Raw genomic sequence first — 14,784 nt, forward strand, 5'->3', positions numbered from 1 at the left:
TTTTTTCATACAATACTGTATCCAAAAGCTCTTTTACAATAAAAAAATATATAAAGGCCATAGGACCTGACAGATAACAGTAATAAGAAACAAGACAACAATAAAATGCATAAAATTAAAAAATACATTAAAAATCAGACAAAATAGCAGGTCAGAATAGAAAAATGAACACGATAAAACGTATGCAATAAAATAAAGAACGGAAGGCTTTATATTATAGCCTAGTAAAAACATGTGTGCAGTGTCTTTGTAAACACTGATTTGATATTAAACAACTTTCGCTTTGTATTATAAGCTTTCACAATTATTTTCAGCAAATCGAGAGATCTTGCTACACTGTAAAAAAGCCAACTTGAAAACATGGAATTTACTATATTTTTCAAGTTGAGTGGGCTATAATTTGAGGAGACATTGAGTTTAAATGTAATATATAGATAATCCAACACACTTCTCTCTCACTTGGCTAAACTTTGAATTATATATTGAGTGAACTTGTGTACAAGTTTCCATCCTATTAAAGGCTGATCAAGACAGCTACGCATGCTCATTTGAATCTTGACGCTGATGAGGCGGGGGCAAGTGTGGGCAAGTTTACCTTACGCATGCGCAGGTACACCACATTTCCAACCGTCACTGAATGATGACAGACGAGAGCTTGCTGTTACACGGATTACTTCACTTTTTGCACATGGAACTCTGGTGAAAAAGGTAAGTTTATAGGTAGGTAAGTTTATAGCTAGAAATGTGTTATGTGTTTGTAATTTAGAATCGCATGTACACCCGCAGAACATTATTAAAAAGTGGTTTGCGCCGGAACTTTTGAATGTAAATTACGTTTGCTAATGTTTCAAATTGTAGACGTTCAAATGAAACGGTCATGAAAAGTGCAGGTAGCTTAGGACAGGTAGAGGCTTTGGTATATAACAATGCAGTTAGAGTAATTGAAGTAATTGAAGTGAAACTGTGATCTAACAGTTAAGTTAGCTTGGTAGGTAGCTATCTAGCAAACTTGCTAAAGCCACGGGCAAGTACATCGCTTGCTGGTTGGGTGGACAGATGGTATGGTCATTTTGCATTTGAATTATAATAAATGATGCAAAATAGCTAGCTAAGTGAAGTGAAGCGGCGTTGCACAGTCGTGTTTGCATGTTGTGGCCATAGAAATAGAATGAGCTAGCTGACATGCATAACTTTGCTATAGCAGGGGAATTTTCAAATAACTATGTAACTTGGTGTCCGGCTGACATATTTCTCAAAACAAATTAATTTCCTATTGAAAATTATATATTTTTAGAAAGGTAACATTTTAATCAACGCTGCACAATAACTTATTAATACATTTAAAAAAAAATTTTGCCTTTTTTTGTACTTTCATATTTTGAATCTCATAACCGACCCTGTCCAAGAGTTTGATTTTTAAGTTTCAGAGTGAAATGTTATACATTTAATTATTATAATGTTATGTTTTTATACAAAAATCTGAAAGAAGTATTTAAGTTGTTTCAAAAACATATGTTAAATATGAGAAAAGCTATGTCATTTTCTATTTATACACCATTCTATGCATGTCCCAGAGTTTTTCACACAAAATCTCATAACCGACACCCACTGACTTTTTGTGTAGAAATGATAACATATCAATAAAGTCTTTCAAACAAGGTGAAAGGTCAAGGGTATCTGTAGGGAAGGACTGGAGACAGAGGTAAATATGCTCTTCATTATTTTTAAAATATTACCGTTTAACTCACTAGTGCAGCCTGGCACAGTTGTGTAGCTCATAACCAACACCGCTAGCAAAACATGGAAATAAAAATATTTATGAAATGTATATGTATTTAATATAAATTTACTTTATCCTCATTGTTATTACATTGAAATCAGAAAACAATGGTTTGTTGTAAATGGACAAAGAAGTTAAATTTCTCACAATTGACACCTTACAATTTTTCTCATAACCGACACTTTTCAAAAACAAGAAAAATGTTGGTTATGAGAAGTTAGTGTCGGTTATGATTTTTATATTATTTACTTGTATACTTCAAATCATTTTTTGGGGTGTCGCACATTAATAACACTAAAATCGCATTATATAGATATAGTTAGGGTTACAATCAGTTTTATATTCTCTTCTGGATCCAGATTTTCTCTCAGAGCTGATAGTTAATCAGGGATCAGGGTAATAAGTGTGCAGAAAGGCCCTCTGTATCTGGAGCAGGCCAGGTCCAAACGCATGAATCACCGTGCACCTCTAGAAGAAGTCTTGGGAAGGGAAGACAGATAGAAGAGAATACTTCCAAAGAAGAAAGACCATAAAGGCCACAGAAAAAGCAAAGTTCCTTGAGGAAAAGATAAGGAAGCTGGAAAGACAAATTGAAAAATATAAATTCTGATGTAGTCTTGCTTGTGTGTTTTGGATCATTGTCTTGCTGCATGACACAGCTGCGCTTCAGCTTCGGCTCACGGACAGAAGGCCTGACATTCCCCTGTAGAATTCTTTGATACACAGCAGAATTCATGGTTCCTTCAATGATGGCAAGGCATCCAGGTCCTGATGCAGCAAAACATCCCCAAACCATGACACTACCACCACCATGCTTGACCGTTGGTATGAGGTTCTTACTGTGGAATGTAGTGTTTGGTTTTCGCCAGACATAACGGGGCCCATGGCAGCCAAAAAGTTCCACTTTTGACTCATCTGTCCATAGAACATTGTTCCAAAACTCTTGAGGATCATCCAGGTGCTTTTTTGACAAACTTGAGACGAGCATTCATGTTCTTCTTAGTAAGCAATAGTTTCCACCGTGCTACTCTGCCATGAATCCCATTTTTGCCCAGTGTCTTTCTGATGGTGGAGTCATGAACACTGACCTTAGCCGAGGTGAGAGAGGCCTGCAGATCCCTGGATGTTGTTCTAGGGTTCTATGTGACTTCCTGGATGATTTTAAGCCTTGCTCTTGGAGAGATTTTGGCAGGACGGCCACTCTTGGGAAGATTCACTACTGTCCCAAACTTTCTCCATTTGGACAATATGGCTCTGACTGTGGTTCGATGGAGCCCCAGAGCCTTAGCAATGGCTTTGTAACCCTTTCCAGACTGATAGGCATCAACAACTTTTTTCCGGAGGTCTTCAGGAATTTCTTTTGTTCGTGGCATGATGTGCCTCTAGAACCTGTGTGCTGACAACTTCACCCTGATGGTAAGGGCCATAGTTAGTCAGATTTATATTGGGCAGGGCTGGCCCAAATCAGGCCTGGTTGTTAACCAAAGTACTCAAACAGCTGACCCTAATTATCCCTTTAATTGGGTTGAGTTAACTAGGGGGGGCAATAACTTTTTCACACCTGAAGACTGCATGTTTGATTACCTTGCACACCAAACAAATGAAAGCAGCACCAAACTTTGGGGTCATTTTTTCTCTCAGACTCCCTCTATGTACTACTACAACCCACAAAAAAATCTGACCAAATACAATGTGAAAAATGTGCAAAAATGCAGAAAATCAGACAGGGGGCAAATACTTTTTCACGGCACTGTATATAATTTTTAAATGTATTTAAATAAAGGGCTCAAAAGGGTACCATGTCATCTGGAATATGATATAGAGAAGGACGGCCTGCAGTCTGTAACCCTTTCTTCTGATGTTTTAATGAATTGCATCCAAGGATTTAGCTATAAGATGAAGTGCTGAGAAAGAAACTCATAACCAACACAGAGCTTTCATAACCGACACCCCACACTCATAACCAACATTGTAATTAAAATCTGAATTTAAAAAAATATGAAATTTAAGTTTAAAAAACAAATGCTATAGTTGTTTTCTATTTGCAAAACACTCCGCATCTTTCTAAGTACTGTTTGCTTAGGATTTATTTTTTCTTCAGGAAAAAAACGTTTATGAAAAAGTTATTTAATAGAGTGTCGGTTATGAGGTAGAAATTTAAATAATTTAAATTAAAAACAATACGTTTTTAATTATTGGGTGAAATATACATAACAAAAAAATTACAATTCTAGAAATACCACTTTTATAAATCTATCTAACAACAGTGTTCAGTTTTAACAAGTTTTCTATTGGGTGTCGGTTATGAGATTTTGAGGGGTTCATGACAGAAAATTAAGAAAAAAATACAAAAAAATGAAAAATATTAACTGTGCCAATAGTAGGAAACAAAACTTCGAAGATTGCTGATTTAGTATAGGTTTAAAAAAACACATAACAGCAATGATTTTATATCAACTATTTATCAGTCCAAGTTACATAGTTATTTGAAAATTCCCCAGCAACGCTCGCTACACGTGTCTGAGTATGTCTGCAAGCTACGTCCACAACGCTGTAGTGTATATCATTTTTCAATTTTTACAGACTTATAGCCTAACCATCTCCTCTGTAGCCTATAGTTTTATAACCATGCTAGATCGCCTGTTGTCTGTTATTACAGAGATTTTGTAGATAATGTTTTATTTGTAATTGATGATGGATTAAATTTATGTATTCTATTGATTATTTGATTAAAGATGCTGTTTGGAATTTGAATGATCTCAAAAATTGAAAAATACCCATTGTTTATTCAGAATAGGACACAAATACAAAGCTTTATGAACGGTCAACAAAAAATATAAACCTATCCCTGTATTCTTTATGTACCAAAGGCTCCTAAGTGATAAGGTTTCAAAGTGTTTGTAAAATTAGGCCTAACTGAATATTCATAACTTAAATATTACAGCTGCGTGATAGAAATAGTCCACTATTTTGCATGTGAAAATATGAAATGTGATTTGCTCAATTGTTTACTTTTCTGTTTGTGACCTGAGTGTAAATCTAACTTTTTCTTTTTTGCAGGACCTTCAAGCGTAATCTCATTAATGCAGTGCAAGCTATGCAAATTTTCAAACCCTAATCAAGAGGTGCTCTTCAAACACTACAGATTAATTCTCAAACTGAACGCAGTAGGGGTTCAAGGAAATGCATGCACATGGATTAGGGAGTAGTTAACATGTAGAAAAGAGAAAGTACTGATTAGAGGAGAAACCTCAAAATGGAGCGAGGTAACCAGTGGTGTACCACAGGGATCAGTGTTAGGTCCTCTGCTATTCCTAATCTACATTAATGATTTAGATTCTGGTATAGTAAGCAAACTTGTTAAATTTGCAGATGACACAAAAATAGGAGGAGTGGCAAACACTGTTGAAGCAGCAAAGGTCATTCAAAATGATCTAGACAGCAATCAGAGCTGGGCAGACACATGGCAAATGAAATTTAATAGAGAAAAGTGTAAAGTATTGCATGCATGCAATAAAAATGTGCATTACAAATATCATATGGTAGATACTGAAATTGAAGAAGGGAACTATGAAAAAGACCTAGGAGTTTATGTTGACTCAGAAATGTCTTCATCTAGACAATGTGGGGAAGCTATAAAAAAGGCCAACAAGATGCTCGGATATATTGTGAGAAGTGTTGAATTTAAATCAAGGGAAGTAATGTTAAAACTTTACAATGCATTAGCAAGACCTCACCTAGAATATTGTGTTCAGTTCTGGTCACCTCGTTACAAAAAGGATATTGCTGCTCTAGAAAGAGTGCAAAGAGCGACCAGAATTATCCCGGGTTTAAAGGGCATGTTGTATGCAGACAGGCTAAAAGAATGGAATCTATTCAGTCTTGAACAAAGAAGACTACGCGGCGATCTGATTCGAACAGTCAAAATCCTAAAAGGTATAGACAATGTCGACCCAGGGGACTTTTTTGACCTGAAAAAAGAAACAAGGACCAGGGGTCACAAATGGAGATTAGATAAAGGGGCATTCAGAACAGAAAATAGGAGGCACTTTTTTACACAGAGAATTGTGAGGGTCTGGAACCAACTCCCTAGTAATGTTGTTGAAGCGGACACCCTGGGATCCTTCAAAAAGCTGTTTGATGAGATTCTGGGATCAAAAACCTACCAACAACCAAACGAGGAAGATGGGCTGAATGGCCTCCTCTCGTTTGTAAACTTTCTTATGTTTTTCTTATGTTCTTAATACGTCACGGACAACAGGCAAGAAATTGGCCCTGCCTCTACGATTGCATCTGCTCCTTCAGGACTCCAGGTGCTTTAAAATCTCACCTTACACGATCACATGCAAGGGCAGTAAGTCAAGAAAACTCAACATTTCATTGTGAGCTATGTGACTTCAAAGGCATTTGTAATGAGAGCCAGTTTTTTGGCTATATTAGACAGCATTTAAAGAATCACGAGACAGTTAGGTGCCCTTTCATAAACGGTGAATTCCAAAGCAACGTGCTTTCAACTTTTAGTGCTCATAAGAGTAGAACACACAAAAAATCACTCTTAAAGATTTCAAAACATCAATAACAAGCACAAATGAGGAGTTGTCACACAGCCTTGACCAGCCATTGAACTCTAATCAAAATGATGATGTAGGGCCATCCACACAAACTGCTCCAGAATTAGTGACAGATACTCTAAACTCTGAAGAGGAAAGAAGTGCATTGGTGCATTGGTGAAAGAGATGAAGAGATGTGAACAAGACCTACATCAACTCCAACATGGACCTCACATTTTCTCTGAGGAGGAAAAAGATAGCTGAGGCGGAGCCACTGGTGTCCGCAGAGGTGCCCTGCACTGTTTACAGAAGAACAGGCAAGTATACAAATTGCTTTTTTGCTTTATGTTATTTACATCAGCCTTGGAAAAATTACATCAGCCTTTCTCAATATATTCACAACCTTTCGTTGGATAATTTAATCAGGTGTGTTAGTTTGGGGATAGAATGGAAAAAATGCACATCCCGGGGGCCCCCATTGAGTACATTAAGAAACTGATGTAGCTGAACAAACAAACTGAGCTTTTTTTTGTTATCAACAGATCTGTGCAGAGTTCTACAGAATCACAACTGTTGACCTGATGCGCACTTTCCATGGTTCCTTGGAGAAACATTCTGCACAACTGATCAGGTTGTATCGAGCAAGAAGAGGAGCATTTGGAGACGATATGCAATCCCTTCTAGACAAGCTTGATGAACAGGTACAATTACTGTGGTCCTCTGTCATTAGATTACATATGGTGTGGATTTGTGAATGACAAGGACATTAGATGGTCTAGCAAACATTAAGCAACAGTAGTGTGTGGAATTTATCACAACTTCAATATTCTTACTTTCACATGAGTAGACCAATTTGTGCCAGTTGCTGACAATGTAACACAGCTGTCAAATATATTTCCAATAGCTGTTTTGGAAGCTGTGGGTTTGACAGAGTTTGAACACAGATCGAATATATGCATAGGGATTTTATATTTATGGTTTGAACTGCTGTTATTTTTTAAAACCAAAAATGACCACTATGGACATGCACGGATTGCTAACCAAAGTCCTATCCTGTTTTCTTTATGTACTGTTTTTCAGACCTCTGATAATTTGGCACACAGGAAGATGACAGTTCTTAAAGGTCTGCCCTCGTTCCTGAGAGAAAAGCCGGGGAACCTACTGAAGATGTGCCTGGTAAATGCATGATTCATACACGCTTTTCACACTACAGAGCAGACCTGCACCCTTGCCGGTAGACCCTTCTCATATACGTGTGCCTTCTATATGAGTGGGAAATGTTCCTGCACATATCAGAATAATGACCCCTGCTTGCCATTTCTATGAATTCAAGGGATATATAACCCAAAACATATGTCAACATTATTTTGCCCCTACCTTGACTGTGGTCTATTCCCCCAAACAGTTTTTAGCTCCATACTTTGGTTACTTAGATACGTAGTAGCAATGTTTTGTTTGATCCCATTCATTCTTGAAATGCATCTAAAACACCTTACACGTACTCAGTTTTAACTCCTTACACACAAAAGATTTCTGATATGTCACCTAACTGAGCTGTAAACTACTTTGGCATTTTTGTTGCCATGACGACTCAAAACCTCAAAAGATAAAAGTGGATTGTAGCTGAATAAAGTGACATCAAAAATCTAAATTAGACCCAAGTTTCAGAGACGCATTCTGCTGTGTAAGGGGATTTTAGGTTCATCCACTGCTCAGTGTATGGTGCTCTAGCATGTAAGTCGAGTCTGTAAAGTAAAAGTATGGCAAAATAAAAGTCACAGACCTACAGGGAGGATGATGCACAACACTTTTATTTTGAAGACTTGGTTTACATGCTAGAGGATGGGACGCAGTGCACTAGATGAGGAAAGGGTATTATGTGTAGGCACATTTTCCCGACTCACATAGAAGGCACATGTATATTAGGGGGGTCTACCAGCTAACCTTTACCGGGCTGGCTCAGAAAATTATTTTTCACATCATCCATCCCAGCATATTTCCATCAAATCAGAGATAATTTCTGGCCAGGCCAGCACAGTTTTGTTTGGTTTAGCTGTGTGAAAAGGTTATTGCTGTCTTTTTTCCCAGAGCATTTTAGGAGTATATTCTACGCACACTTTTAAGTACATTAAGGGCCAGGTGTTGTTCTAAAATGCTGTCGGTTCGCTGTTTGAATGTGGACGTGGATTGTCTTCCACTTCTGCGTACCTCCACTATTGACCTCCACATCGATGATTGTCTGTGTGGACCCTAGCGGGCATAACCTTATATGAATGTGTCCCCATTAACGCATATGTATATCTCTAATCAATAACATCTCAATACATGTAATGAATTGTTTGGAGTACATAATTGATTTTGATATTTAGTTATTCCACAAATTCCATTCTGTTTTTCCCTGTTGACACCAGGACACTGACCCTGAGGAGAGCTACACCAAAGGCGTCAAAGTTGGCATCATCACAGTCGTCAAAGATGATGTAGTCAGCTCCAACTCACTTCCAACAGTCACAAGTGTCGCCATTGTGTTAGAAGAAGCTGTTGTCTTTGAAGATGTACGTGATTTGCCTACTGCATTTGCTCTACTGTCCGACCTACTCTACGTTCTGAACACTGATTTTTCAAAATAACTGAAATACACTTTTGAGGTGATTCAACAGGTCTTGATGGACCTTGGCTCTCAGTGCTCTGCTAGGGTGCAGTCTCTGAAAACCAAGCTCTTGCTGTGAGGATAACATCCACCCACAAAGATCTTAATATCTTAGAGTGGATGATAGAGTAAATAATGTGAGGTGTGATCAACATTATGTTGAGATTGACCAAGCTGTGGTTAACTGAGTTTTCTTTGTATCAAAAACTCTGTATGTATTTATTTTTGTTATGAACAGGCAGTACAGAGTCACTTGGATGTGCAAACCACATTTTTCAGTTTAAGTAAGGTCTGACAAACACCATGTTGGATTTGACCAAGTTTTTGCATTGTGTTTTCTGTTCATCAAAAACCAGCTGAGCACTTCAGTGGTAATATGGGTTTTGTTGGGAAGATCCGATATTCAGCCTGTATATCCTTGCAGCAAAAATGTTCAATTTGTTTATAATACTAGGCTATACAGAGTCTATTTGTTTATAATACTAGGCTATACAGAGTCACTTGAATGTGCAACCAAAATTTTCAAGTAAAAGTAAGGTCTGACAAACACCATCATGTCAGGTTTGACCAAGTTTTTGTTTTCTGTATTAAAAAACAATCTGCACTTCAGTAGACGTCATGCAATACGGGTTTTGTTGTGCATGGAATAGCCCAAAGGATATCCAGCCTACAGTATCCTTGCTGCAAAATTGTTCTATTTGTTGTTAATACTAGGCTATACAGTCACTTGGCTGTGCAAACAAAATATTTCAGTTTAAAGACAAACACTATGTTGGGTTTCACCAAGTTATTGGTTTGTGTTTTTTTGTGTACCAAAAAACATCTGTCCACTCAAGATGTCATACAGTAAGGGTTGCATTGTTCATGGAAAAGCCCATACAATGTTCAGAGCAGTGATTCAGTGATTCTGCTGAATTAAGTGATTCAATATCCTATTTTTTGGTTAAAAATTGGCTATATAGATCCCCACTTAGACACGCAAACAACATTTTGTATTATGTGTGACAAACTTTTTTTTTTTTTCTGTGTATCAAAAACTATCTGAGCACTGTAGTGGACATTTTGCACTGTTTGTTGTTTGAATAAACATTTTATTGAAAGTGAACAAGAAAGTCTTTTGTCCTTAATGCAATAAAATGAGAAGATATGTTGATCCAAATTTTATAAGTTGCATCAACTCATAATATTGAGGCAACCAGCTGCACAGCATTTTTAAGTTAACTCAACTTTTTTTGTACAAGTTCTATTAACACAGACTTTAAATCAGTGCAATATTTAATCTGAAGTGCATGTAACAAAGATATGTAAGTGCGCATGGCAATAAAAAGTGCATTTACTGAGCAAAAAAAAAAATTGTTGAGAGATCCCACCTACTAACATAAACTTTCAAGTCCTTGCAATGTTTAACCTTAAGTTCATTCAACTTAGAAATGTAATTACTCATAGAAATACCATTTGATGAGCAAAAAATTGTGAGTTGAGACAAATCAGGAATTCAAGTTTGTTGAACATTGTGCCCAAAAGCTGAGTTTACTCAGAAAAGCTGTGCAGCTGGTTGCCTTAAGATTAAGTTGACTCAACTTCAAATTTTTTACAGTGTAGGAATGCAGGATCGATGAGGGAGGTAGTGGCTGTTGTGTGCTGTTTTTCATCGAGTTGTCATATAGTATTTAGTTTGTCAGTTTTGGAAGAAAAAAAAAGGTCAGCTACTGTTTATTTTATAAAATATCATAACGGAATCAACACATGTTATCAACATTCTTTTAAAAAAATAAAAATGCAATCAACATTTAAAAAAAAAAAAACAGTTGTCACGTCAACTTCAGTTCCCCATGCCGCTTGTCAATTTCAGTACTGTTCAGTGAGAGAGCACACACAGACGAGACACAGTTCAAAGAAAAATTGCATCAGGAACATTATACAATTTAGTACTGGTGAGAAATAAAATAGGATCCTATTCATGATAAATAACAACAAAGATTGTGAAAAATGGCATTTCACCAAAAATAGTGGGTGGACGGAGTTCACCCATCTAAAAAAGTGAGTGGACGCTGTCTAATTGGTTATAATTCTTTTTTCTGTTATGTGGTTGCATTTTTCAAAAAATAGCGCAAAACAACTACATGGCGATATAAGAACATAAGAAAGTTTACAAACGAGAGGAGGCCATTCAGCCCATCTTGACGTTTGGTTGTTAGTAGCTTATTGATCCCAGAATCTCATCAAGCAGCTTCTTGAAGGATCCCAGGGTGTCAGCTACAACAACATTACTGAGGAGTTGGTTCCAGACCCTCACAATTCTCTGTGTAAAAAAATGCCTCCTATTTTCTGTTCTGAATGCCCCTTTATCTAATCTCCATTTATGACCCCTGGTCCTTTTTCCTTTTTTCAAGTCAAAGAAGTCCCCCGGGTTGACATTGTCTATACCTTTTAGGATTTTGAATGTTTGAATCAGATATGCTGCGCCATGCTGCTCAGACCCCAACATTTTATAAGCAAGAACATTTAGGTTCGGGTGGGAAAAAATAGGGGTCGGATAACCCAAACCACACATCTTTTTTTTTTATTTGGCCTTATAATAATAGAAATTAAGTGCTTATAGAGATTATCTGTACAATATTTGATTAGTTTAAAATAAAATAAATCTCATGGCAAGGTGTTTATGTAAATTAATTTCTGTATTTATTTTTCAGTGAGTAGTACAGGGAAAGAATGTTGCCCTCCCAAATAAATAAATAAATAAATAAATAAATTAAATTAAATAAAGACATCAGGGACAGGGTATGAAACCAGGATCACCCTGCTGCAGCAGTGTTCCAGTTAACCATCATGGGACAAGATGTTAGATGAGGAAAAATAGCTGGAAAATGTTGTACATGGTTTAAAAAAAGGTTCAAATAGAAATAAACAAAAGAAAAAAACAGATTTTGTCTTTGCAAAATTTGATGGAGCCTACTGTAAATATTGCGTGAATTTTGGTAGAAAACCAGTAAAAAAAACTTAACAGGTTATAACAAGTCCTTTAAAAGTCAGGGGGTCCGCAGTTACTAAATTGAAAGCACGTCATGAAAAATCATAATTCCACAAAGCAATGATTTTGTATCTGTGATGCAACAAACTAAAACACCTGTACACCAGGAGTTGAATTCAGCTTATAGAAAGAATGGGGAAAAAAACAGGCAAAAGCTATTTTTATATTTTAATAACTCAAAGTATTGCTTATTATAGTTGTACTCTTAGTATGTTACTTAAATTTACTAGCAAATGTGTTCCAAACTGCACTGAAAGGCACATTTCCTTAAAGTATGTTATACATTTGTTGAGATGAGGTCACAGGGACCTTTTGTGTATCTTGGAAGAATGTGGTGAACCATTCAAGCTGCAAGGCTACATCCACCCCTGTTAATCACTAACTGATTGATTGTGTTCACGGTTAAATAAAACCAAAATCCTACAAGCTATATTCTACTTTGTGTGTGTGTGTGTGTGTGTGTGTGTGTGTGTGTGTGTGTGTGTGTGTGTGTGTGTTTTGTGATATGGGGCCAAGTAGGTTTTAAAGAAGGACAAGTAGATTTTTCTAGCATTTTACCCCTTGGACAAGAACTTTCTTTTCAGAAATTGCACACCCCTGCTTATTAATTTGTAGCTAACTAATGAAAATTGTAATTAAATCTACAAGAATAACTGACATCGCAACACTAACTTCATATACAATTACTAGAATGCAGACATTTGAAATCAGACACACAATAAGTATTGATACTAATATATATATATATATATATATATATATATATATGAATAATCAAAAAAATGTACAGCGTAAATTAAAAAAAAAAAATAATAATAATAATAATTAACTCCATCAATAACAATCAAAGACAATTCTTACCTTATCCTGGACCTTTCTCTTCCACACCATTTAATATAAGAATTAAAATAAAATCCTCGTATTATTGCACTGTTTATCACCCAAGCAAAAATATGTACCGCTTTATTAAAAATGAATCCTCCTGTAGTTATTCCTAATATGATTTAACACACCAGACTGACTTGCCTTTGTCTGTGTGACAGCAGCCATATTGACATCAAGATGAGGTTCGCCGGGATTCGTAGTTTTGTGAAAAGGAAAAACTTGACTGTTGTAGCGATTACCCTAAATTTAAACTACTAATCCCAGATTGCAAGCACTCGGGCCCATCTGAGATAACAACAAGCAGACGCCAATAGAACTACAACTCCCAGAATACACTGTGCTAACACGTTTGAACATTTCACAAGACCACCATACTGTAGAGAAGACGAGTGAAAATAGCATATAACTACAGTTCCCAGCATAGTTTAAGACAGAAGAGTCGACCTATGAACTTTTTTTTACACCTGGGCTGTGTTCAATATGCAGAGTGCTCTGCCGTGGCGCTACGGTTAGCTCTTATTAAATAGTGTGTGCGTTCGAGACTCTTTTTGCCGGCTGATTGCAGATTTAAGTCTGCGGGTGACGGCACAGTCTGTGCAGACAGAGCGTGGACAGCTGTGGTAGAGGAACTGTAGAGCAAACGAATCAAATATGGAGACGGAGTTGAGAGAAATTCTAATGATAGAAGAAAAGGATACAATCGAAGCTCCCTTCGTGCTTCACTTGCGTCATAATTTAGAGCATAGTCCGAACAAGTATTTTAGAAATGGGCATTGCTATAAAGAAACAATCCGAACGTATGTGTTGTGTTGTCACGTAAAGTAATGAGTGGTATTCTAACAGGCAGATCTGGGATTCTAATATAAAGTATGAGTCATAAGGTCATCTTTGAATCCCATGTCCACCACATCAAACAAGGAAAACAATAATAAAAAAAGAACTGAGCATTTCATTATTTTGACTCACTAACTCTTTCTGCATATATTGCTGTGGGTAATAATAAGCAAGGCTAAGGCAAATTGGATTTGGGCGTGGCTATGTTATTTACAATGGAATATCTATGGGACTATTTAGAAGTTTTCCTTTTAGAAGTCTAATTGAAGCACAAAGTGACCTGACCATCTTCATTCTGGTGAATATCCCATTGCATTCTCCTCAAAGGTTCAGCTCCAGATTCCCCACAATAAACTATTCAAAGTTGATGTAAGGCGTATGATGGAAAAGTAAAACATGAAAATGCAATGAAGTCAGTTGAGAAGTACTGTGCACTGTTTGGGCAATACCTCTTTCCGTACATTTTCTGAGATTCAGGATATAAAAGAATGTTATAATATGAAATAATTTCAAAATCATCTCAAAAGCAGTGAAGTGCTGCCTTAACAAAATAAAAAATAAACAAACGTTTTGTTTGCACTGTTGTATTGGCCTTCAGTGCCTCCGCAAATCACCAGCTGCCATAGCCATGGTCTAGGACAGTGAAGGTAACGAGTGACTGACAGTAACTGAACCAGTCACAGACAACAACATACCATAATTTGCAAACACTGAGGATATTTAAATTATACAGTACACTTGGTAAGAAATTATACAGCACTAATTAAATGTAGCTGAGAGGACTACTCTAATTTACTTTTAGAATAATGCATAGTACATTTCCAACTATGCACAAACCACTATAAAAAAACAGATAGTTGCATTTTCAAGAATGCAGGAATGGTAAGCACATTGAAGTTATCCAATATTATTAATATTTCTCATCAGATTGGATCCTTTCCTTTAGTGCAGATGATACGATGAGATTTATGGTTGTGGTCAGCTGAATTTCACACTTCTCCATAGTTGAGTTTGTAGTGGTGCAGACCACAGTTGTCTTATATAGACCATTTCA

The 14,784-nt window shown here is 36.6% G+C and overlaps 1 protein-coding gene across 4 annotated transcripts in view; it reads right to left on the reverse strand.

Moving 5' to 3' along the window:
- The window catches only part of LOC117410590 (homeobox-containing protein 1-like), a 98,116-nt gene extending 84,857 nt beyond the window's left edge, over nt 1–13,259 (reverse strand). For 2 of the 4 annotated variants that reach the window (XM_059025360.1, XM_059025359.1), the window contains exon 1: nt 13,038–13,255. In XM_059025360.1, coding sequence (XP_058881343.1) covers nt 13,038–13,069 — 32 coding nt within the window. In that variant the 5' untranslated portion in view covers nt 13,070–13,255. Of the gene's footprint in view, nt 1–12,872 lie in introns of all 4 variants that reach the window. The other 2 variants (XM_059025358.1, XM_034017252.2) reach the window with 2 other exon arrangements.
- Nucleotides 13,260–14,784: the final 1,525 nt, after the last annotated feature.

This window comes from Acipenser ruthenus, chromosome 6, assembly GCF_902713425.1.
Source record: "Acipenser ruthenus chromosome 6, fAciRut3.2 maternal haplotype, whole genome shotgun sequence".
In the NCBI taxonomy this organism is placed as follows: domain Eukaryota; kingdom Metazoa; phylum Chordata; class Actinopteri; order Acipenseriformes; family Acipenseridae; genus Acipenser; species Acipenser ruthenus.